The 23,413-nt window shown below is 46.3% G+C and overlaps 1 protein-coding gene across 1 annotated transcript; it reads left to right on the top strand.

Moving 5' to 3' along the window:
* The first annotated feature begins 110 nt into the window (after positions 1-110).
* Positions 111-22,481, top strand: BTC (betacellulin). The gene is made up of 6 exons (XM_033169657.1): positions 111-245; positions 8,660-8,758; positions 16,101-16,218; positions 16,748-16,894; positions 21,315-21,422; positions 22,333-22,481. Exons 1-5 carry the CDS (start codon positions 200-202, stop codon positions 21,418-21,420), a joined length of 516 nt encoding a protein of 171 aa, XP_033025548.1. The 5' UTR covers positions 111-199; the 3' UTR covers positions 21,421-21,422; positions 22,333-22,481.
* The last annotated feature ends 932 nt before the right edge of the window (positions 22,482-23,413 follow it).

The raw sequence follows: 23,413 nt of genomic DNA, 5'->3' as shown, positions 1-23,413 counted from the left end.
CTGCTCCACCCACTGCGCCTTCCCACCGCCCGCCCGCCCGCCGCCGCGAAGGGAAGGACGCGGCTCCGCCCCCGGCCAGGCGGAGGCAGCGCGTCGGGCATCTCGGGCGCCTCCTTCGGCGCTGGGCGCGCGGCGAGATGCGGAGGTACTGTGCGCGCCCTGCCGCGGCTGCTTAGGGCGCCCGGGACTGCGCTCCGGCATGGATTCGGCGGCGCTCCTGAGCTTCGGGCCGCTGCTGCTGCTGGGTGAGGATTTGGGGAGGGCTCTCGGTCGGGGTCCGCGGTGGGGCTGGCGGGAGGTCTCTCCCTGGGTGGTCCCTCCCCTCTCCTCTCCTCTCCTCTCTTCTCTTCCCGGCCCTTTTAAGAGCTTCGCGGCAGGCAGACGTCCAACAGGTGCAGCCGCAGCGTCTCTGCCTGTGTCCTGAAACTGCGGAACCTGGGAAGGAAAAGTGGCGAGGGCAGCTCCATTCCTTGCCTTCCTTTTCACGGAGGAGTCATAGAATTGTAGGTGGGACCACGAGGGCCATCTAGCCCAACCCTGTAATATTTTGCCCAACGTGATGCTTGAACCCAGGACCCTGAGATTAAGAAGCTGATGCTCTTTACCGGCTGGGCTATAATATCAGTCTCCCTGTATGGGAGTCAGACCCTGGTCTGCTGTGTGACAGGCAGGGATACTCACCACCAGTGCTTTTAGGGTGTTTAGGGGTACTCTCATTTTCCTACTCAGATTGAAATGCAATGAGGCCACACTTATATTCACAAAATGTTTAGGGGTATGCGTCCCCCTGCGTCCCCCCAGAAAAAAAAACTCTCCTTACCACTATACTAGCAGGAGTACTTTTTAGTCCTAACTCTCCCCGCTCCCTGCGAGGAGTACCTAAGCCTCTATGGTGCCTGGCAGGTGGAAATTCAGCAGGTGCAGTAGCTGCACATTGCTCCATTTCTGCTTGTGGTGTCAGCAGCAGCACTGAGGGGTTTGTGGGAAGTACTGGGGGGGGGGGGAGCAGCGGTTGTGAAGCCTCTGGGATGAAAGAGGTTCATTGCATCGACCTGAGAACTTGTGGACAGGCTGGTAAGAGCTGTGCAGAATGGAAAAGTGTGGTTGGCCGGAGTTTACATCTTCTTTCTTAATATATGGACAGGGCTTCATTTCTTCTTCTTCTTCTTCTTCTTCTTCTTCTTCTTCTTCTTCTTCTTCTTCTTCTTCTTTAAATTATCCCAGGGCTCATGTTCTGGCTGCTTGATCTTTGAGGCAGGCTGTGTTCACTTAGTGACAAGGGGGAAAGCACTCTGTGCATGCTCAGATGCAGCTTTTAATTTAGTTCATTCTGGGACTCAGCCCCAATACTAAAAGCACATTCTAGTTTTGAACTTATTTAAAGCGCAAATCGACCCCAAAGGACTTGTTTAAGGAGAGGGGGAATAAGCAGCACTAGCAGGAGAGGTTTTATTTTATTTTAATACTTTTTCATGTGTCAAGCTATGCCAGGCCAGCAGGGTTTGTTGCCTGTGCTATGGCAGTGTCCATCAGGGTACCTACTTAACGGGGCCAGTTCTCTATATTTAGCTCTGTGTGTTTATTTTAGGGAGGCCTTAGAATCAATGGTAGTTCAGGGAATTTAAAAACAGACTGAGCCCCGGAGTGCTGGTGTTGTATATCACATGCAGTTTTAAATGGTTTTACAACCTTTCTTGCTTGAGAATATTGCTGGATATCTTATGTTTCTTTGCTGTAACATGCAGATGTTCATTAACCTAGCTCTGCAATGTTAAACAGACTTATATCAAAACCCACCGCAATTAAAGAACACAGCAAATGATTCCAAAGTTAATTGTGTTCTTTGCAGACTCATGGAAAAGTTGTTTCCTAGAAACTAGTGCCATTTACAATCCACAGTGGCTTAGCTCTCTATTTCCCTAGTTTACCTGTTGGAGAGGACTTGGAACATAAGCAGAATATCAGGGGTCAGCAAAAATTTTCATTCCACTGTCCCTCAGACCTTGTGGAGGGCCAGAAAATAAATATAAATATAAATATATATATTTGGGGTGTGTGTGTAAATGAACGAATTCCTATGCTCCACAAATAACGCAGAGATGCATTTTAAATAAAAGCACACATTCTACTCATGTAAAAACACCACGCAGGCCCCACAAATAATCCAGAGATGCATTTTAAATAAAAGCACACATTCTGCTCATGTAAAAACACCAGGCAGGCCCCACAAATAACCTAGAGATGCATTTTAAATAAAAGCACACATTCTACTCATGTAAAAACACCAGGCAGGCCCCACAAATAACCCAGAGATGCATTTTAAATAAAAGCACACGTTCTACTCATGTAAAAACACCAGGCAGGCCCCACAAATAACCCAGAGATGCATTTTAAATAAAAGCACACATTCTACTCATGTAAAAACAGGCTGATTCCTGGACCGTCCGCAGGCCGGATTTAGAAGGCGATTGGGCCGGATCTGGCCCCCGGACCTTAGTTTGCCTACCCATGTCAGAATAATCTTCAAGAACAACCATTCAGAGAGAAGAATATTCACTTTTGGATTTTGACAGTGAAGAGGGGTGAAAGGTGTGGAAAGAAACATAACCCAAGCCCTAGAGAAGAGAGAGTGACATAAATTGGAGACATAACTGTGATGGGGGCTAGTGTCCAGTTACACCGGTCATTCTCACATACGCCCCAAGGACAATCACACAGGGAATTTTGCTGAACTGGTGTCAAGGGGAATTGTGCCTTACACTCTGTAACGTAAAGCCATTGTGATGTCGCTGGTGTCAAAAGAACCACTGAGCTTCTGGGAACACAGTTTTTTTTTCCGGCAAAGGCTGGCTCATGATGTGACTTGGATTGTGAGGAGCTCTGGGAAATGCGCTCAGGGCAAAACTATATCCCACAAAGCAGCCGTGCTTCCAAGAAAGAGTCATTGGATAAGCCTGCCTTTTCAATTCATTTTCATTTCACTTTTGATTTGTATACAGTGGTACCTCTGGTTACGCACGCTTCAGGTTACGCAGGCTTCAGGTTACGCACGCTTCTGGTTACGCACGCTTCTGGTTACAAACGCTTCGGGTTACGCACGCTTCTGGTTACACATGCTTTGGGTTACGAGCTCCGCTAACCCGGAAGTAGCTGCTCCTGGTTGCAAACTTTGCCTCAGGATGCGAACGGAAATTGCGGACCGGAGGCCCCATTAGCGAAAACTCCGGAACGAATGAAGTTCGTAACCAGGGGTACCTACGGTATTTTACAATACCCAAGATACCAGAGGGTATCTGTTTTACAATACCCAAGATACCAGAGGGTACCTATTTTGCAATACCCAAGAGGGTATCTATTTTACAATGCCCAGGATACCAGAGGGTACCTATTTTGCAATACCCAAGATACCAGAGGGTAACTATTTTACAATACCCAGGATACCAGAGGGTACCTATTTTACAATACCCAAGATACCAGAGGGTAACTATTTTACAATACCCAAGATACCAGAGGGTACCTATTTTACAATACCCAAGATACCAGAGGGTACCTATTTTACAATACCCAAGATACCAGAGGGTACCTATTTTACAATGCCCAAGATACCAGAGGGTACCTATTTTACAATACCCAATATACCAGAGGGTCTCTATTTTACAATGCCCAAGGCGGTTTACAAGCTGAAGAATCAAAGAATGTACACCTTATAACAATCTAATCCAATACAAACATGTGACAAATAGTAATAATAATAATAATAATTTTTTATTTGTATACCGCCTATCTATCTTACGATACTCAAAGCGGTTTACAAGCAGAAGAAACAAAAAATGCACGTCTTATAACAATCTAATGCAATACAAAAATGTGATAACAAAACAAAACTTTAAAATAAGCAACCTACATCAAAAAGTAACATTCAACAATTATTAGAATAGTATAAAATAATAATATCAACATATAAAAGTCAAACAGAAATCCACTCAACATTTACAACAAACAATTTCTAAGCTAATCAATAAAACAACGGCAAGCTACAGTGCATAAAATATTACAATACAAATTGAGAAGCAAAGACTTAGAGGGTGGGGCAAGGCAGGTGGAAGGAGGCCTTGTCTGATGTAGCAACTTATATCAAATAAGTAATATTCCACAATCCATTAGAACAGTATAGAATAATATTAAACACCAGCATAGAAAAATTAAACAGAAATCCACTCTTTACAATTATAATAATTTCTAAACTATAATCAATAAAACAACGGCAAGCCACAGTGCACAAAATAATGCAATACAAATTGAGAAGCAGAGACTGGAGGTTGAGGCAAGGTCTTTGGAACGGGGCAAGATTCTGGTGGGAACAGATCACGTGACCTGCTGTGCCCAGGCTTTTCGCACAAAAGTTCGGAAGTCTAGGACCTTTTGGCAAAATACTGTGGGGAAAATATTTTGTTCATTATTATGGATAAACTGATCAAAAATAATCAACTGAGAGATCCTATATACCATTTTAATTGCATACAAAATTATTACATTGGTGGCATATTTAAAAGTTGGAACACCTTCCAGTTCTGTGCCATTTACTTTGAATGATGAGCGTGCATTACATTTTTTTGGAGGGGGAAGAATTCCTGGAATGTTCTGATACCAGCACTCTTAAGCTTAGCACAAAAACGTTTCCCATACCTTTCTGGTCTGCTGTGCTCACTTTCCCTGCCTGGATGCCGCCAGTGTCCACCTGCCTCAATAGAAATAAAGTGTGCTCACTGCTTCTAATGAATAGCCCCTAGATTGCAAGTGCTCAGAGGTGGAAATGGTAGGAACTCAAACTTCCGACAGGCTATGGCAGCGTCCTTCCTTCCCTGTTGGAGGCAGGCAGGGTGTCTCCGAATACCAGTTGCTGAGAAATTCGCAAGTAGGGAGAGCTCCGCTGCTCTCTGCTCCTGCCCTACAGGCTTCCCATAGGCATCTGATGGGAACTGGATGGGTTACGGTCTTGTTCCAGCGTAGCTCTTCATTGATAGAATAATCCGGAAGAGCTTTAGCTGCTTGCTTAGTATAGCCCAGTGATGGAGCTGTTTTGGTACTCTTAAGTTTGAATTGATGCTTTTGAATTATGGTGCTGGAGGAGACTCTTGAGAGTCCCATGGACTGCAAGAAGATCAAACCTATCCATTCTGAAGGAAATCAGCCCTGAGTGCTCACTAGAAGGACAGATCCTGAAGTTGAGGCTCCAGTACTTTGGCCACCTCATGAGAAGAGAAGACTCCCTGGAAAAGACCCTGATGTTGGGAAAGATGGAGGGCACAAGGAGAAGAGGACGACAGAGGATGAGATGGTTGGACAGTGTTCTCGAAGCTACTAACATGAGTTTGGCCAAACTGCGAGAGGCAGTGAAGGATAGGCGTGCCTGGCGTGCTCTGGTCCATGGGGTCACGAAGAGTCGGGCACGACTGAACGACTGATCAACAACAACAACAATTTCACAGACTGCTGGGTCTCTGAGCAAATGGGTGGAATCAGGGCTGCAGCCCAGGAATAAGTCCCATTGAAGCCTGTTGAAACAGGCCCCGCTGAAGGCCTCCCAGTCTGAGCTGGGAGGAGGAAGTGTTTCCTTGAAGACTTGAAAGTGCAAAGATCCTTCCCTGCTTTTGTGTTCAGCAACAATTGCTTTATTATTCTGGCTGCTGGTTAGCCGTCAAATCCATCCATATCGAGTGCTGCTGCACAGCCAAGTTTTCTATCAGTGGATTCCATCTCAGATTAAACTACCCGGTGTGTCAGAGAGCCCGGGATTAGATCGTATCAGAAAGCTAAACTGAAGTCGTGATACCTCAGTCAGTAGAGCATGAGACTCATAATCTCGGGGGTCATGGGTTCAAGCCTAACGTTGGGCAAAAAGATTCCTGCATTGCTGGGGTTTGGACTAGATGACCCATGTGGCCCCTTCCGTCTCTACCATTCTGTGATAAGTCGTCATCAGTTTTCTCCTCTGTTGGGGGAGTGCATTTGGGCTGCTCTCCTGTTCTTCCATAGCCCCGGAGCTTTGGTTGATTTAAAAACCTTGGCCTCAGTTTGTTCTCATTGGTTGCTGGTGGAAAAGTAGAGAATTAAAGGGGGAGAACTTAATGACCGATGGGAAGCGGGTATTGTGATGGGATTAGAGTGAAGACAGTCAATTGGAACTGGGGGCTGTCTCACTGTCACACAGCCTTTTCCTGGGCCCAATGGATTCTATGGTCAAACCTCGGTTGTTGAATGTAATCCATTTTGGAAGACCGTTGACATGCGAAGCGTTTGACAACCGAAAACTGAAAGCGGAAGCCTCAATACAATTTTGTTGTTGTTCAGTCATTCAGTCGTGTCCAACTCTTCGTGACCCCATGGACCAGAGCACACCAGGCACCCCTATCCTCCACTGCCTCCCGCAGTTTGGCCAAACTCATGCCAGTCGCTTCGAGAACACTGTCCAACCATCTCGTCCTCTGTCGTCCCCTTCTCCTTGTGCCCTCCATCTTTCCCAACATCAGGGTCTTTTCCAGGGAGTCTTCTCTTCTCACGAGGTGGCCAAAGTACTGGAGCCTCAACTTCAGCCCTTCCAGTGAGCACTCCGGGCTGATTTCTTTAAGGATGGATAAGTTTGATCTTTTGCAGTCTATGGGACTCTCAAGATTCTCCTCCAGCACCATAATTCAAAAGCATGAATTCTTTGGCGAACAGTCTTCTTTATGGTCCAGCTCTCACTTCCATACATTACTACTGGGAAAACCATAGCTTTAACTATACGGACCTTTGTTGGCAAGATGATGTCTCTGCTTTTTAAGATGCTGTCTAGGTTTGTCATTGCTTTTCTCCCAAGAAGCAGGCGACTTCTAATTTCGTGACTGCTGTCACCACCTGCAGTGATCATGGAGCCCAAGAAAGTAAAATCTCTCACTGCCTCCATTTCTTCCCCTTCTATTTGCCTGGAGCTGATGGGACCAGTGGCCATGATCTTAGTTTTGTGCTCTCCTCTTTCACCCTCAATACAATAGGGAAACTCAAAACAGAAACCATGTCAGACATTCGGCTTCTGAAAATTGTTCGAAAACAGGAGCAGTTACTTCCAGGTGTTCAGTGTTCGGGAGCCAAACGTACAATTAATGGAGGCATTCGGGAACTGAGGTTTTACTGTAGCAACTACAGCCTGGGTTGCAAATTCTTCATTTCTGAGCAAGGTGATGGAGTGGATTGTGGTGGAGCAACTGCTGACGTTCCCAGACGGGACTGATAATCTGGATCCATGCTTGCTTGGGTTTGGGGACTGAATCAGCCTTTGTTGCCCGATGAATTTTCTTAATAAAGAGAAGGACAAGGGGAGTACGGCCCTTATCTTTCTGCTCTATCTCTTGGTTTCCTTCTGGACAGACGCTGCAGCATGAATATTGATGGCTTGGGTCCTACCTGCAGGGTTGTGACCGGAGAGTAGCACTGGAGAGTGCTTTTCAGTCTCCTGTGTTTACACTATGGGATGTGTAACGTGGGTGGCGCTGTAATCTAAACCACTGAGCCTCTTTGCCTTGCCGATCAGAAGGTCGGCAGTTCGAATCCCTGCGGCGGGGTGAGCTCCCGTTGCTCTGTCCCTGCTCCTGAGAGCCAGTGTGGTGTAGTGGTTAAGAGTGGTATACTCGTAATCTGGGGAACCGGGTTCGTGTCTCCGCTCCTCCACATGCAGCTGCTGGGTGACCTTGGGCTAGTCACACTTCTCTGAAGTCTCTCAGCCCCACTCACCTCACAGAGTGTTTGTTGTGGGGCAGGAAGGGAAAGGAGAATGGTAGCCGCTTTGAGACTCCTTCGGGTAGCGAAAAGCGGGATATCAAATCCAAACTCTTCTTCTTCTTCTTCTTCTTCTTCTTCTTCTTCTTCTTCTTCTTCTTCTTCTTCTTCCTGCCAACCTAGCAGTTCGAAAGCACACTAGTGCAAGTAGATAAATAGGTACCGCTGCGGTGGGAAGGTAAATGCTGTTTCCGTGCGCTCTGGTTTCCGCCACGGTGTCCCATTGCGGCAGAAGCGGTTTTGTCCTGCTGGCCAGATGACCCAGAAAGCTGCCTGCGGACAGACGCCGGCTCCCTCGGCCTGAAAAGCGAGATGAGCGCCGCAACCCCATAGTCGCCTTTGACTGGACTTAACCGTCCAGGGGCCCTTTACCTTTACTATTTGACTCCAGTCCATGGTGGTGCCTGGCAAAACAAACATCATTGGAGCAAAGAGGTCCTTGAAATACAGGTGAAATTAGAAAAATTAGAATATTGTGGGCAATTGTTTTCATTAGCTACTGGAGTTTAATATATGAGATAGACTCATGACATGCAAAGCGAGATATGCCAAGCCTTTGCTTGTTATAATTGTGATGATTATGGCACACAGCTGATGAAAACCCCAAAGTTGAGATTGTGAATTTCGGGTTCTCATCAGCTGTACGCCATAATCATCACAATTATAACAAACAAAGGCTTCACATATCTCACTTTGGATATCATGAGTCGATCTCGTATATTAGATTCACCTTTTAAGTTGAATTACTGAAAGAAATGAACCTTTCCACGATATTCAAATTTTTCAAGTTTCACCTGTATATGTGTGTAATGTTTTTGCTTTCTCTCTCCCACCCCCGCTGAAGGCTTTGCCATTTTCGATTGTGTGACTGGCAATGGCAATGGAACCGCTGAACAGGAAACAAAGAGGCTGTCCTGCGGCTACCCGAATGGAAATTGCACAGGTAACAATATGGATTATATCTGATGGTGCTGTTCTAGACCCAGATCTACACTGCATTGTTAGTCACTCCCAGTCAGTTGTCTCCTCCCACTCTCTCCCCAGCTAAGGGAAATCTCTGCTGGCGTACGTTATTTCATTTACTTATTACATGTATATATACCACTTTTATCTTTCAAGGAGTTCAAGGCTGCCTGCATGGTTCTCATCCTCTCCATTTCATCCTCACAACAACCCTGCTAGGTAGGTCAGGCTAACAGATGGCGACTGGCCCAAGGTCACCCAGTGAGCTTCATGGCTGAGTGGGGATTCGAACCTGGGTCTCCAAGGCCATAGTCTGACACTCTTGCCATCATGCCACCCTGGCTATATCTGTGTAAAGGGTTTAAAAAGGAGAGGGGCGTGTTGAGAGCAAGGAATGAGTTTGTTAAGGGCAGGGTATTAAAAGTGCAAATAATAACTATATGTAGGCTGCTTTCCCCATATCTTCTTCCTACTCTGTTACCTCCCACCTGAGTTATGCAACTCTCCTTTTAGTTTGGGATACCACTGCAAACTGACAGATTATTACTCATTTAAATGTTAACTGGAGATTAAAATGTTTAGAATTGTTTGGGACCAAGGTTGAGTTTGCTCTACTTTCTGCCCATGTCCAAATATAGCATTTTTTTGTAGAATATATTCAAGGCCAGCAGGTATTTTTCAGTTCAGGCTGAAATTACTCTAGTCTTCCTAGCAGGAAGAGTTATGGGCATCTGAAGTGAAGAGTCCTCATCTGAAATCACTGGCAATATGAACCTGCCACAAGACCAACGAGAGCTGATTTTGCTCATTTTGAAGCCATTTAGGTCAGCGGTAGAGACTGCGCTAGATCTCGGACTCCCAAATTGATTAAAATGTTCGTTCGCCTTTCCCACTAACGGTGAGCTCTTAATCAGTGGTTTTAATTTAGGTAAGGCACACAGCCCTCCACTATTTCTTCGTGGTGAGTGCCTGGATGGGAGCCCCTTTTCCCTTTCTTTGAAAGTACAATATATACGTTCTCTACTATTGAAGGTGAAAGAGTGCAAAATATGGTCTGAAACTCAACATAAAAAAACCCCTAAGATCATGGCCGCTGGTCCCATCACCTCCTGGCAAATAGAAGGGGAAGAAATGGAGGCAGTGAGAGATTTTACTTTCTTGGGCTCCATGATCACTGCAGATGGTGACAGCAGCCACAAAATTAGAAGACGCCTGCTTCTTGGGAGAAAAGCAATGACAAACCTAGACAGCATCTTAAAAAGCAGAGACATCACCTTGCCGACAAAGGTCCGTATAGTTAAAGCTATGGTTTTCCCAGTAGTAATGTACGGAAGTGAGAGCTGGACCATAAAGGTTGATCGCCGAAGAATTGATGCTTTTGAATTATGGTGTTGGAGGAGACTCTTGAGAGTCCCATGGACTGCAAGAAGATCAAACCTATCCATTCTGAAGGAAATCAGGCCTGAGTGCTCACTGGAAGGGCAGATCCTGAAGCTGAGGCTTCAGTACTGTGGCCAGCTCATGAGAAGAGAAGACTCCCTGGAAAAGACCCTGATGTTGGGAAAGATGGAGGGCATAAGGAGAAGGGGATGACAGAGGACAAGATGGTTGGACAGTGTTCTCGAAGCTACCAACATGAGTCTGACCAAACTGCGGGAGGCAGTGGAAGACAGTAGTGCCTGGCGTGCTCTGGTCAATGGGGTCACGAAGAGTTGGACACGACTAAACGACTAAACAACAACAACAAAACTTCTAACCCAGACATTATCTCTTCTCTTTCCAAACGTTTGTATTGCTATGACTCCTCCAGCTGTCTAGAATAGAAGTCAATGCACAACATAAGAACAGCCTGTAGGATTAAGCCAATGGCCCCACCTAGTTCAGCATCCTGTTCTCACAGTAGCCAAACACCAGATGCCTGTGGGAAACCAGCAAGCAGGATTTGAGCACAAAAGCCCTCTTTCCTCCTGTTGTGTCCAGCAACTGATATTCAGAAGCACTAGTGCCTCCAAGCGTGGAAGCAGGGGATAGCCGTCATGGCTCCCAGTACATTTCCAAGCACAATTCAAAGTGTTGATGCTGACCTTTAAAGCAGTGTTTTTCAACCACTGTTCCGTGGCACACTAGTGTGCCGCGAGATGTTGCCTGGTGTGCCGTGGGAAAAATTGAAAAATTCAAGAGAATTACTTTATATATAGTCAATATAGGCACAGAGTTATTATTTTTTTTAACATTTTCTAATGGTGGTGTGCCTCGTGATTTTTTTCATGAAACAAGTGTGCCTTTGCCCAAAAAAGGTTGAAAAACACTGCTTTAAAGCCTTAAACGGCCCAGTATACCCGAAGGAGCGTCTCCACCCCCATCGTTCAGCCCGGACACTGAGGTCCAGCTCCGAGGGCCTTCTGGTGGTTCCCTCCCTGCGAAAAGTGAGGGTACAGGGAACCAGGCAAAGGGCCTTCTCGGTAGTGGCGCCCTCCCTATGGAACACCCTCCCACCAGATGTCAAAGAAATAAACAAAAAGAGGTGAAACTCGAAAAATTAGAAGATCGTGGAAAGGTTCGTTTCTTTCAGTAATTCAACTTAAAAGGTGAAACTAATATATGAGATAGTCTCATGACATGCAAAGCGAGATATATCTAGCCTTTATTTGTTACAATTGTGATGATTATGGCGTACAGCTGATGAGAACCCCAAATTAACAATCTCAACTTTGGGGTTTTCATCAGCTGTACGCCATAATTGTGACAATTATAACAAAGGCTTGACATATCTCGCTTTGCATGTCATGAGTATCTCATATATTAAACTCCAGTAGCTAATGAAAACAATTGCTTACATAAATGGACTTTCCCACAATATTCTAATTTTTCAAGTTTCACCTGTATCTGACTTTTAGAAGACACCTGAAAGCAGCCCTGTTTAGGGAAGTTTTTAACATTTGATGTTTTATCATTTTTTTGTAATATTCTGTTGTGAGCTGCTCAGAGTGTCCTGTTGAGATGAGAACCTCTGGCGACCCGATTCCCTTGCACAGACGATGCCTTTGAAAATGCCCGCTTTGTGAGATCTCCTCTGTCGAGAGTGGAGACCGTGTAATCTTGCCACGGTTCGGACTGCATTCTTAGCAGAGCCTCATTTAGTATTCAGCCTGGTAACACGATCCGCACAGCTAATCATTCTTTTGTAGCAGCGTTAACTTTTAACCCCTGTGGTGATAGTTCCCGGAATGGAACGGAGCCGAGTTTTCTGTTCTCTTCTCCTGTTGGGTTTCCAAAGAGTCTGGCGCGGAGCATTCAAGGCTCCGTAGTTCAATTTTCAGGTGCCGCAGCCTTCATGAATAGTAGATGGAGCTGATATTTTACATGTGGCAAGCACAAAGGGGTATCCTCAAGCGGGTGTAGATAGCGGAAGCGGGGCCTGCTCCACTGGGATGAATGGGGCACTGCCCCGCCAACCCCTTGCATGCCTCCTGTTCTTAGTAAGAACAGCTAGTCTAGGCGGGTGGCATGGGCTGCCAGCTTCTTCCTCCTTAGAAGAAGAAGAAGAAGAAGAAGAAGAAGAAGAAGAAGAAGAAGAAGAGTAGTTTGGATTTGATATCCCGCTTTATCCCTACCCGAAGGAGTCTCAAAGCGGCTCACATTCTCCTTTTCCCTTCCTCCCCCACAACAAACACTCTGTGAGGTGAGTGGGGCTGAGAGACTTCAGAGAAGTGTGACCAGCCAAAGGTCACCCAGCAGCTGCATGTGGAGGAGTGGAGACGCGAACCCGGTTCCCCAGATTACGAGTCTACCGCTCTCAACCACTACACCACACTGGCTCTCAATGTTGCCCTTGTGGCAATCAGCAGGGGAGAGGGTAGGGATGAACCTAGATACCTCACTCGGTAAAGCATGAGATTCTCAATTCCAGGGTCGTGGGTTTCAGCCCCACATTGCGCTAAAAGATCCCTGCCTTGCAGGGGGTTGGGCTAGATGACCCTTGAGGTGCCTTCCAACTCTACAGTTCTGATTCCTAGAGTGACATGCTCTGCCTGTCATTGGCTCTGGCGCCACCTACTGTTGGCCACCATGCCTTCCACCTCACCTGTGCCAGGAGCACCATCTGTGGGCACTAGCTAACAGTTATTTAGCTACTTTTTTATAGTTTTCATTTATATACATTATAACAATTATTTAACCATAGTTTAAGCATTTTCATCTTTGACTGCCTTCCCCCCTCTTTCTGCGGTTCCTTACATTTATTTTTGTCCTTTCCTGCATACTCCAAAATGCCTTAACTTACCATATACCCGAGTATAAGCCGACCCGAATATAAACCGAGGCACCTAATTTTCCTACAATAATCTGGGAAAGTTTATTGACTCGAGTATAAGCCGGTTCACCTTTGCCGCTGTGGAGGAGGAGGAGGAACGAGCAGCCCGAAAGCAACCCTTTGGGCTGCTCCTTCCTCTTCTTCCTTTGCCAAGTTTGCATTTATGCGAGCAGTTCAGGAATGGAACAAGCTGCCTAGGGAGAGTAAAGAACCACCGTTCTTGTACACTTCTTAAGGAATGGCTGACTGGGGAGAGCGGGTGGCGGCACGAGTGGAGAGAAAGGGCTTCTTTCTCGCCACACCCACCACCCGCCTCACTCGAGTATAAGCCGAGGGCAGCTTTTTCAGCACAAAAAATGTGCTGAAAAACTAGCCTTATACTCAAGTATATATGGTACTCTTTTAATCATCTATTCTCATGTATATATTTTCTAAGACTGCAGGTTTTCCCAGCAATCCTGCCAATGTCTTGATCTGTTTACAGTTTGTTTGCAAATACTCAGTAAACCATTTCTATTCCTTTCTAAAAAGTTTGTTGCCTTAGTTTCTTATTCTTCCGGTAAGTTTTTGCCATTTCTGCTTACTCCATTAATTAATGTAACCATTCTTCTTTCGTTGGGACCTCTCCCATTCTTCAGTTTTAGTACAGAATGATAAACAACTGTAATGGTTTTCAGTGATTGCTCATGAGTAACCAGCCTGACGCTGGGGTTTCTAAAACTAGGTTTCTTTATTGTGCAGATATGTACAGTGCAGCAACAAAAGTACGTCTAGCTCGTCCTTCGGCAGAGTCCGGGAACGACTCTTTCCGGTTCTTTGCCCAGCATAAAAGCTGCGGGATGCGGAACCCCCGCCTCCCCCTTCTGCGTCCTCCCCCCCTGCGCAAGTGGGTAGACGGAAGAGGCGCCTAACCTCCAGTCCCTGCTTGATGCGAGGGCTCTCCTTCCCTGCCAGAGCCCTGACTCCTACTTCCCCTTCCCGTCTCTCCCTCCCCACTAGAGGGATCACTGCCCCCCTCACTGGAGGAAGACGAATTGCTGAGCAGATGGGGGGGGGGCTCGCGATAGGGAGAAAGCCCTGGCAACCCCTTGCCGTGAGGTGAGGGCAGCACCCTGACAACAACAGTACCTTAAACTGATAATGGGCTTATCCACAATTACCATTTTTTCCAGGCCATAAAGCAAACAGCATTTTGGGTTTTCTATGGATTGTTGTTTGTTCCGATTCACTTTTAAAACCTGGAAATCACGGAGGAAAATTAAGTGTGGATAAGCCCTGTGTAAAACTGGGTGGAGCAAGCAATGAGAATGAACTTATATCGTTTCTCGTATTTAAAAAAAGTAGTATTGTCTTCTTTACATACTACTACTACTAATGTATGGATGTATGGAAGTGAGAGCTGGACCATAAAGAAGGCTGATCACCGAAGAATTGATGCTTTTGAATTATGGTGCTGGAGGAGACTCTTGAGAGTCCCATGGACTGCAAAAAGATCAAACTTATCCATCCTTAAAGAAATCAGCCCTGAGTGCTCACTGGAAGGACAGATCCTGAAGCTGAGGCTCCAATACTTTGGCCACCTCATGAGAAGAGAAGGCTCCCTGGAAAAGACCCTGATGTTGGGAAAGATTGAGGGCCCAAGGAGAAGGCGACGACAGAGGATGAGATGGTTGGACCGTGGTCTCAAAGCTACCAACATGAGTTTGGCCAAACTGCGGGAGGCAGTGGAAGACAGGAGTGACTGGCGTGCTCTGGTCCATGGGGTCACGAAGAGTCGTACACGACTAAATAACTAAACTACTACTACTACTACAAATAATAATAGTAAGAAGAAGAATAACTTGACTGTTACCTTACTTCCCTTTGTGTATAGCATCAGCGGCAAAAACTTGGAGTGCAAATACCACTGCTCTGGTAAAGAAAGCCCGGCAGAGAACTTATTTTCTCAGACTTTTTTTTTAACCAATCTAAGTGAGAAACTGCTGGTGTCCTTTTACCGTAGCTGCATAGAGAGCATTCTTACATATTGTGTTTGTGCTTGGTTTTCCATGTGTAAAGTAATGGAGAAGAAGGTGCTCCAGAAAGTCATAACAACAGCCCAAGATATTATCGGTCATTCCCTCCTATCTTTGGAGGAACTATACAGTTCCTGTTGCCTTAAAAAAGTTAAAAATATTTTACAAGATCCATCTCATCCTGCGTATAGTCTTTTTCCACCACTGCCTTTAGGCAAGAGGTATAGAACAATCAAATCAAGAACAAATAGATTAAAAAACAGTTTCTATCCAAAAGCCATAACCTATTTTAAATGCTGTAACTAGATAACATGACCTTGGAGAGTTTTGATGGGTTTGTATGTATATGTATGTGCAGCTGAAACTGCTCCCCCCCAAATTGTTTTAATGGGTTGGCATCCAATTCCATTGTACTTGTACAATCACAATAAAGAAATATGATCTATCTTATCTTATCAAAGCATATGCCCGTGCTGCCCAGGGCGGGCGTGCTTCTGAGGGGGGCGGGGCTGCAGAGGGTGCCCTCCCAGGTGCAGGGTAGCCGTTCGGGTGCACGGAGAGGCGCGTGCGCCCTGCAGCCGGGGGCGGGGCGAGCTGCCCACAGGGGCGGAGCGAGCCGCCGATAGCGGACATTTGGCGTGCTGCCCGCCTGCGACTCCCAAGCCTCCCCCAGCTGTCAAAACGAAGGGGGAAGGGGGGGATACCGCTGGCAAAGCGGCGCTGCTCCCCCCTTCCCCAACGGCTTGGGGTGGGCTTTTGAGTCGTGGGCGGCCGGCGCACCAAATGTCACCCCGCTCAGCGAAGACACCCGGGGCGCACCTCCCACACCGCCCCCCCTTCCTCTGCCCCTGTATAGCATATGCTTTTTACCTCCTTTCCAAAGCCCAGAGCCTCGCTTAACCTGGTTTCGAGGGCTGCCCCCAAAAGGCCCTGAAGGTCCCGCGTTGGACTGCCCTGCCCTGCCCTAATTTATCCCCCTTTTTCTATTTTTCCAGGCGGCACCACAGGACTGAGGTGGAGAGGGCATTTTTCGAAATGCCCTGAGGAGTATAAACACTACTGTATCAAGGGAAGATGCCGTTACGTTGCAGTAGAACAGATACCGGCATGCATGTATGTTGACTCTCCGAAGTGCAGAGAAAGGCGTCACTTGCCCACCGTTGCCCACTTGCGCTTTGGCATGCTTTCGAACTGCTAGGTTGGCAGGAGCAGGGACCGAGCAACGGGAGCTCACCCCATCGCGGGGATTCGAACCACCGACCTTCCAATCGGCAAGCTCTAGGCTCTGTGGTTTAGACCACAGCGCCACCCGCGTCCCACCCTATATATAGAAATGAGCAAACCAGTGATATTTTAGGGAGCAGGCTAGCAGGCGGGGCCCATTACATACATCATAGGAGCCTACGCAACACAAAACACTGTTGCTGTATTTAGGTTTTATTTTATTTTATTTGTTTTTTATCTTATATTTTGGAAATGTACATCAGTCCCCCCCCAAGCTATAGCTTGTTTATCTTATACGTAAATTTGGCACTGATGGGGCCCATTGGTGAGCATTGACACTGGCCCTGCAAGGAACTTGCTCCAGCCACAATGCCCTTTGCGTCTCACAACCCTCACTTCTCCTGTCCCTCCTTTACAGCTGCGAGAAAGGCTACACTGGCGCAAGGTGTGAGAGGTTGGATCTGTTTTATTTGAGAGGGGATGAAGGTCAGATTGTGGTGATTTCTTTGATAGCTGTGATGGTGGCGCTCATCGTCTTGACTGCATGTATATGCACCTGCGCTCAGTAAGTATGCCAATCTGAAAGCAAAGAGATTCGATTCTGGTGTTTTGGGTCTTTTTCATGAATAGCAGTACAGTCGTGCCTCGGAAGTCGAACGGAATCCGTTCCCAGAAGTCCGTTCGACTTCGCAAATGTTCGGAAACCAAGGCTCGGCTTCCGATTGGCTGCAGGAAGGTCCTGCAGCCAATCAGAACCCGCATCGGATGTTCGGGTCCCAAAGAACGTTCGCAAACCGGAACACTCACTTTCCAGGTTTGCGGCGTTCGACTTGCAAGGCATTCAATTTCCGAGGTACGACTGTAAACGGTTCCTAATGCTCCAAAAGTAGTTTTTCTAATGCTCCAAAAGTATTATTTCTAAAAGGGGAAATGTTGGTTGTCTCTTTTCAAATCAGCTGTCTGGGCCTTGGTTTCCAAACCCAGGACCAACCAGCCACCCCAGTCAGAAACATGAAACCCACTTTTCATTTTTTGCTTCTCTCCCCCCCCCCCGTTAAAGGTAAAGGGACCCCTGAGCGTTAGGTGCAGTCGCGGACGACTCTGGGGTTGCGGCACTCATCTCGCATTACTGGCCGAGGGAGCCAACATACAGCTTCCGGGTCATGTAGCCAGCATGACTAAGCCGCTTCTGGCGAACCAGAGCAGCGCCCGGAAACTGCGTTTACCTTCCCGCCGGAACGGTACCTATTTATCTACTTGCACTTTGACGTGCTTTCAAACGGCTAGGTTGGCAGGAGCAGAGACCGAGCAACGGGAGCTCACCCCGTCACGGGGATTCGAACTGCCGACCTTCTTATTGGCAAGCCCCCCTACTCTACCTTAAATCTGAGGGGGTAATTTATGCCTTCCTCAGGCAGATCCCTCTCCAGGAAGCCACATTTCAAACAACCTGAATAAAGCAAAGATTGCAACTTGCTCTTAGGGCTCATCCAGACTTTCTTTTGTGCCATGTTTCTAGCCATATGTTTCTGTGTCTGTTTGCTTGCTTGTTTTGTCTCTCTGCTTTTACCAGGAAAACCCATGTTTTACCCTTGAGTTGGAGCAAATATCAGTCAGATTTTCTGCAGATTGCTGTTTGCTCCGATTCGGTGGTAAAGCATGGGTTTTCCTGGGGAAAGTGCTGGGACAAAACAAAAAACACCTCAGACATGGAGCTTTGCACAGGCTGAGACCCTACCTGCCTGCGGACTGTCTCGGCAGAGTGGTGCATGCTCTAGTTATCTCCTGCTTGGACTACTGCAATGCGCTCTACGTGGGGCTACCTTTGAAGGTGACCCAGAAACTACAGCTAAACCAGAATGCGGCAGCTAGACTGGTGACTGGGAGCGGCCGCCAAGACCACATAACACTGGTCTTGAAATACCTAAATTGGCTCCCAGTACTTTTCTGAGCACAATTCAAAGTGTTGGTGCTGACCTTTAAAGCCCTAAACGACCTCGGCCCAGTATACCTAAAGGAGCATCTCCGCCCCCATCGTTCAACCCGGACACTGAGGTCCAGCTCCGAGGGCCTTCTGGCGGTTCCCTCCCTGTGAGAAGTGAGGTTACAGGGAACCAGGCAGAGGGCCTTCTCGGTGGTGGCGCCCGACCTGTGGAACGCCCTCCCATCAGATGTCAAGGAAATGAACAACTATATGACTTTTAGAAGACATCTGAAAGCAGCTCTGTTTAGGGTTTTAATGTTTGATGTTTTTTCGTGTTTGGGATACTTAATTGAGGACACCAACCCAGAGCGAACTATGACTGTAGCTAAATTTTGCTATCATGCGGCAAGACTGAGACGCGTCATGACATCAACTGACAACAGCGATAAAGCCGTCCACCAAGCCATAGCAGATAATACTTAAATGGAATTATCTCCCAATAAATTTTAGCTTAATTTTAATCTAACATGGGATCTGAAATAGTATTGTTAAAAGACGATATTTAAGAAACATTTATATTATGTACTATCATTTTATTTTCTCTTTTGCTGGTCTATGACCGTAATAAAGTTTATTATTATTATTATTATTATTCGTGTTTGGGAGCCGCCCAAAGTGGCTGGGGAAACCCAGCCAGATGGGCGGGATATAAATTATTATTATTATTATTATTATTATTATTATTATTATTATTATTATTATTATAAGTGTGGACCTGTGCCGGAAAAGTGCAGCTCAAAAGGAAGCTTGGATGAGCCTGAAGGCAGCATTCTGATCCCTGACTGAACTCTTTTGTGTTTCTTGCCAGTATGCAAACTAAGCCCTCCTGTGGCTGGATTGGATAAGCAAAGAGTCAGTGGTGTGAGGTCAGTAGACCGGGGGGACTAGGCTAGTCTCCTAAATTTCCCCCTGGCACCTCATCCCCAAAGCCCAAGAAGCTTCTGCCCAGCTCAGGGAGGGAGCTGTGATGTGCCTCTGACCCTAACTGTCCCCCTACAAAAAATGTCACTGCCCCCCCTTCATCACACACACAGCCCAACAGTCTGATATCAGGAATCACAAGACAGAGAAACCAGTAGGAGAACACTTCAATCTCCCAGGACATTCTATAAAAGATCTCAAAGTAGCTGTCTTAATACAAAGAAATTTCAGAAATAGACTGGAAAGAGAAGTGGCTGAATTGCAACTAATCACCAAACTTAAAACCATGGAGAAACCTGGTTTGAACAAAGACATTGGATTCTTGTCTCATTATACATAACAAAGCCATCTTTGGCCATCTCACCCCTTGCATTTCCCTGCAAGACTAACTGCAGCCGTTTAGAGTCGTCAACAGGTTTTCCACACTTATCAGCCTATCACCCATTCCCACCACCCTTCTGAGTAATACCCCTCCCCACTCCCCCACTATATTTAAGGATCTGGTGACTTCTGTTTCAGTGTATCTGAAGAAGTGTGCATGCACACGAAAGCTCATACCAGGAACAAACTCAGTTGGTCTCTAAGGTGCTACTAGAAAGAATTTTCGATTTTGTTTTGACAGCCCAACAAGATAATGACAAAAATCTACCGGCAGCATACAAATCAATATGGCTAAACTGGTCCAAAACACCCACCCACCCCACTCACACATGAAAACCAAAGATCACCACAGGCAACCACAAAGGAACAAGCACACCCTACGCCAATTGCGACCTCTCACCGCCAAGGTGACACAAGCGAACGACAGAGAACCAACACAAACGATGCTGACACCATATCCTACATATGCTAAGGGGGAAAAGAAACACCGCCCCCCCACCCCACCTTCCCCCCACCATCCCACCCACCTCCTCCCCCCCCCTTTCTGCCTAATGTCTCAGCAACCAAAATTGATCTGTAAAAATGTTACATGGAAAATTGCGAGAGACACTGTACACTTGTAAACCAAGAAAATCTCTAATAAAATAATAATAATAATAATTAAAAAAAAATGTCACTGCCACTGGCGTAGGAAGGGCGGGGCGTAGGGGGCGGGGTGCCCAGGGCAGCGCGATCCCGGTAGGGTTCCATCTTGGCTGCTCCCCACCTGTGCTATGCGCCCCGCCCCCAGAATACGCGCCCCGCCCCTGTGGGCGACGTTCCTCGCCCCCAGAACACGCACCACACCCCTGCGGGCGGCGCGGCCCTCCCCCAGAACACGTGCCAGCCCCGCCCCCGCCTGCTTCCCGCCCCTGCTGCTGGAGCATGAAGCTCCGCCACTGGTCACCGCAAGCCACTGTTAACAGCGCCCTCTTGGGCTTGCTGATCAGAAGGTCGGCGGTTCGAATCCCCGCGACGGGGTGAGCTCCCGTTGCTCTGTCCCAGCTCCTGCCAACCTAACAGTTTGAAAGCACGCCAGTGCAAGTAGATAAATAGGTACCGCTGCAGCGGGAAGGTAAACGGCGTTTCCGTGCGCTCTGGTGTCCGTTACGGTGTCTCGTTGTACCAGAAGCGGTTTAGTTGTGCTGGCCACATGACCCAGAAAACTGTCTGTGGACAAACACCGGCTCCCTCGGCCTGAAAGCGAGATGAGCGCTGCAACCCCATAGTCACCTTTGACTGGACTTAACTGTCCAGGGGTCCTTTACTTTACCTTTTATTCCTCTGAGTGGCTAATAACGATGGTTCCTTCCTCAACGTCTTCCACAATTATGTGGCAAAATGAAGGATATAAGACTACTTTGGCCTAACTTGACGAGTCGCCACATGAAGGCGCATCGTATTCCTTTGACTTCTGCGGGGTTTGAATACTATGGCAAAGGTCTGTTTAGTTGCCAAAGCACAACAGGTTTCCTCATTGATTTCATTTGGAGAAAGCACTTCCTTTCATACTTGGGAATGCACTAGAAAAGATGGTCTATATTTATTAGAAATAAAAAACGTTTAAGGTGCATGTGTTGCAGTGGTGCGTGCTTCTCTGTTCTGATTTTACGGACCAGATGTGCGCTTAGTGACACATATTTGCAAATTGCTTTTCAAGTTACTGTAAAAAAAGACGCCGGAAGAGGAGAGAGGAAGAAATGATGGCATTTGAGAAGAGGCTGCCTGTTAAAACAGAAGATATTCTAGAGACCGACATCGCATGAAGGTATTACTTCTTCGCTTGCTTTGCTTATTTGAGGCGTCAAATAAAATGGTTGGGCGGCTAGCTTGTTTGTCTTCAGACCAACTGAGCTCAGGCTAGTCAACGTTTTCCTAAAATACGAGCGAGTGTGTTCTGCGGGGGCTCAATATGTTCTAGCTAACGGCAGATTTCTAGCTATGGGAAGGCACAGTTAAGCATGTATTTTAGGAGATTCAGATTTTTGTACACATTATCCTTTACTCTGACTCAAACGCACAGCCTTTGCTGGTGTTTGAAATGAGATGTTTGAAACACAAGATGTTAGCCATGATCCACCATGACTTGTGGGATAATAACCGTAGGCATGATTCTGTAAACAGACGCGGGGAGGAAGGATGTGACCCAGATTTAACCTGCAGTGAACACAAAATAAAAAATAAAAGAATCCTTCCAGTAGCACCTTGTTCCGTCGTTCAGTTGTGTCCGACTCCTCATGACCCCATGGACCAGAGCACGCCAGGCACGCCTATCCTTCACTGCCTCTCGCAGTTTGGCCAAACTCATGTTAGTAGCTTCGAGAACACTGTCCAACCATCTCATCCTCTGTCGCCCCCTTCTCCTTGTGCCCTCCATCTTTCCCAACATCAGGGTCTTTTCCAGGGAGTCTTCTCTTCTCATGAGGTGGCCAAAGTACTGGAGCCTCAACTTCAGGATCTGTCCTTCCAGTGAGCATACGAAAGCTCATACCAAGAACAAACTTACTTGGTCTCTAAGGTGCTACTGGAAGGATTTTTTTTATTTTTTATTTTGTTTTGACTATGGCAGACCAACACGGCTACCTACCTGCAGTGAACACAGTGGGGCTTGTTTCTGCTTGGTGTTGGTCTGCACGGTAAAAATCCTGACTGAATTACTTTCTCTCTTTACCCCGCAGGTTGTCAAAAGGTGCTTGCAGGCAGGTTCCATACTTTCCAGTGCCCGTTTCATCTTGACGGAATCCATGAGGGCTAGTGACTTGAAAACCAATGTGGCTAAATGGGTGCAGGTGTAATAATTGCTGTGCGTTTGTGACTTTATTCTGCGGAAAAAAATCAGGAGGAATTGTCTACCATGGGAAAACCAGGAATTTCCAGAAGCGCATCATGGATTTTTCATATCCCCTTCAGTGCTTCAGTAACCCCCCTTGAATTTGCCAGCATGGAAGAGAAGCAGGCGTTCTTTTTATTATTTTATAAAATAAAACAGGAATAGATGTAATAATCTGTAGTATTATTGTGTACAGCAGAATTCCTGAACCGAAGTGTACCTTTAGGAGCAAATGTAAATGCCGATGGGGTCTGGATGTTGTATTTATACAAATAGCTGCAGCTTTAATTGATGATAAAATGTGCTTTTGTTTTTATGTGGCAAGGATGTTTTCTGTTGGCTGTTTCCAGCGCAGCAGACCTCATGCTTTGCTTTAAAAGAGAGAGTTGCATTGTAACTATGGAAAGTGTAAATTTCCCTGTTCTGTGTGTCTTGTCTTTTAGATATTTGATAAACGCAAAAGGTAGGGTGGGGAGATGATTTCTTGCGGGTTTCTTATGCTTCCATTATATCAGAGCAATACTAAACAGCAAAGGGTCTCTTGCACTTTTATTTATTTATTTTTAAAATGTATTTATTAACTTTTTTCGAAACATCAACAAAGCACATAAAATAAAGCAATACAACAACTACAAACACACCACAAATACAAAAAAACAAAAACTATACGAACTACAAAATACAAAAATACAAAAATGAAAAATACAAAAAATTATTTGTTAAAGACTGCTTCTTTCCTTAACATTGTTGCTTGACTTCCTCACGTCTGCCCTTCCTGCGTTCACTGTCCTTCATCTTTAGTAATTTCTTTACATTATAGCAACCATATTTTTTTTAAAAAAAATCTTATCCATTTCTTAAATTATTTTCTTAATTCATTATTTCACATTTCGTTAACACTTAACATAGTTATAAATCTGCAGTCTAAC

The sequence above is a fragment of the Lacerta agilis genome, chromosome 14, assembly GCF_009819535.1.
Source record: "Lacerta agilis isolate rLacAgi1 chromosome 14, rLacAgi1.pri, whole genome shotgun sequence".
In the NCBI taxonomy this organism is placed as follows: Eukaryota; Metazoa; Chordata; class Lepidosauria; order Squamata; family Lacertidae; genus Lacerta; species Lacerta agilis.
This window is presented reverse-complemented; position numbering and strand designations above follow the sequence as displayed.

Coding starts and splice junctions, on each gene's coding strand:
- BTC (XM_033169657.1), top strand. CDS start 200: ATGGATTCGGCGGCGCTCCTGAGCTTCGGGCCGCTGCTGCTGCTGG. Junction 16,219..16,747: donor GAACAGATACCGGCATGCAT/GTATGTTGACTC, acceptor CCTCCTTTACAG/CTGCGAGAAAGGCTACACTG. Junction 16,895..21,314: donor TGTATATGCACCTGCGCTCA/GTAAGTATGCCA, acceptor TTGCTTTTCAAG/TTACTGTAAAAAAAGACGCC.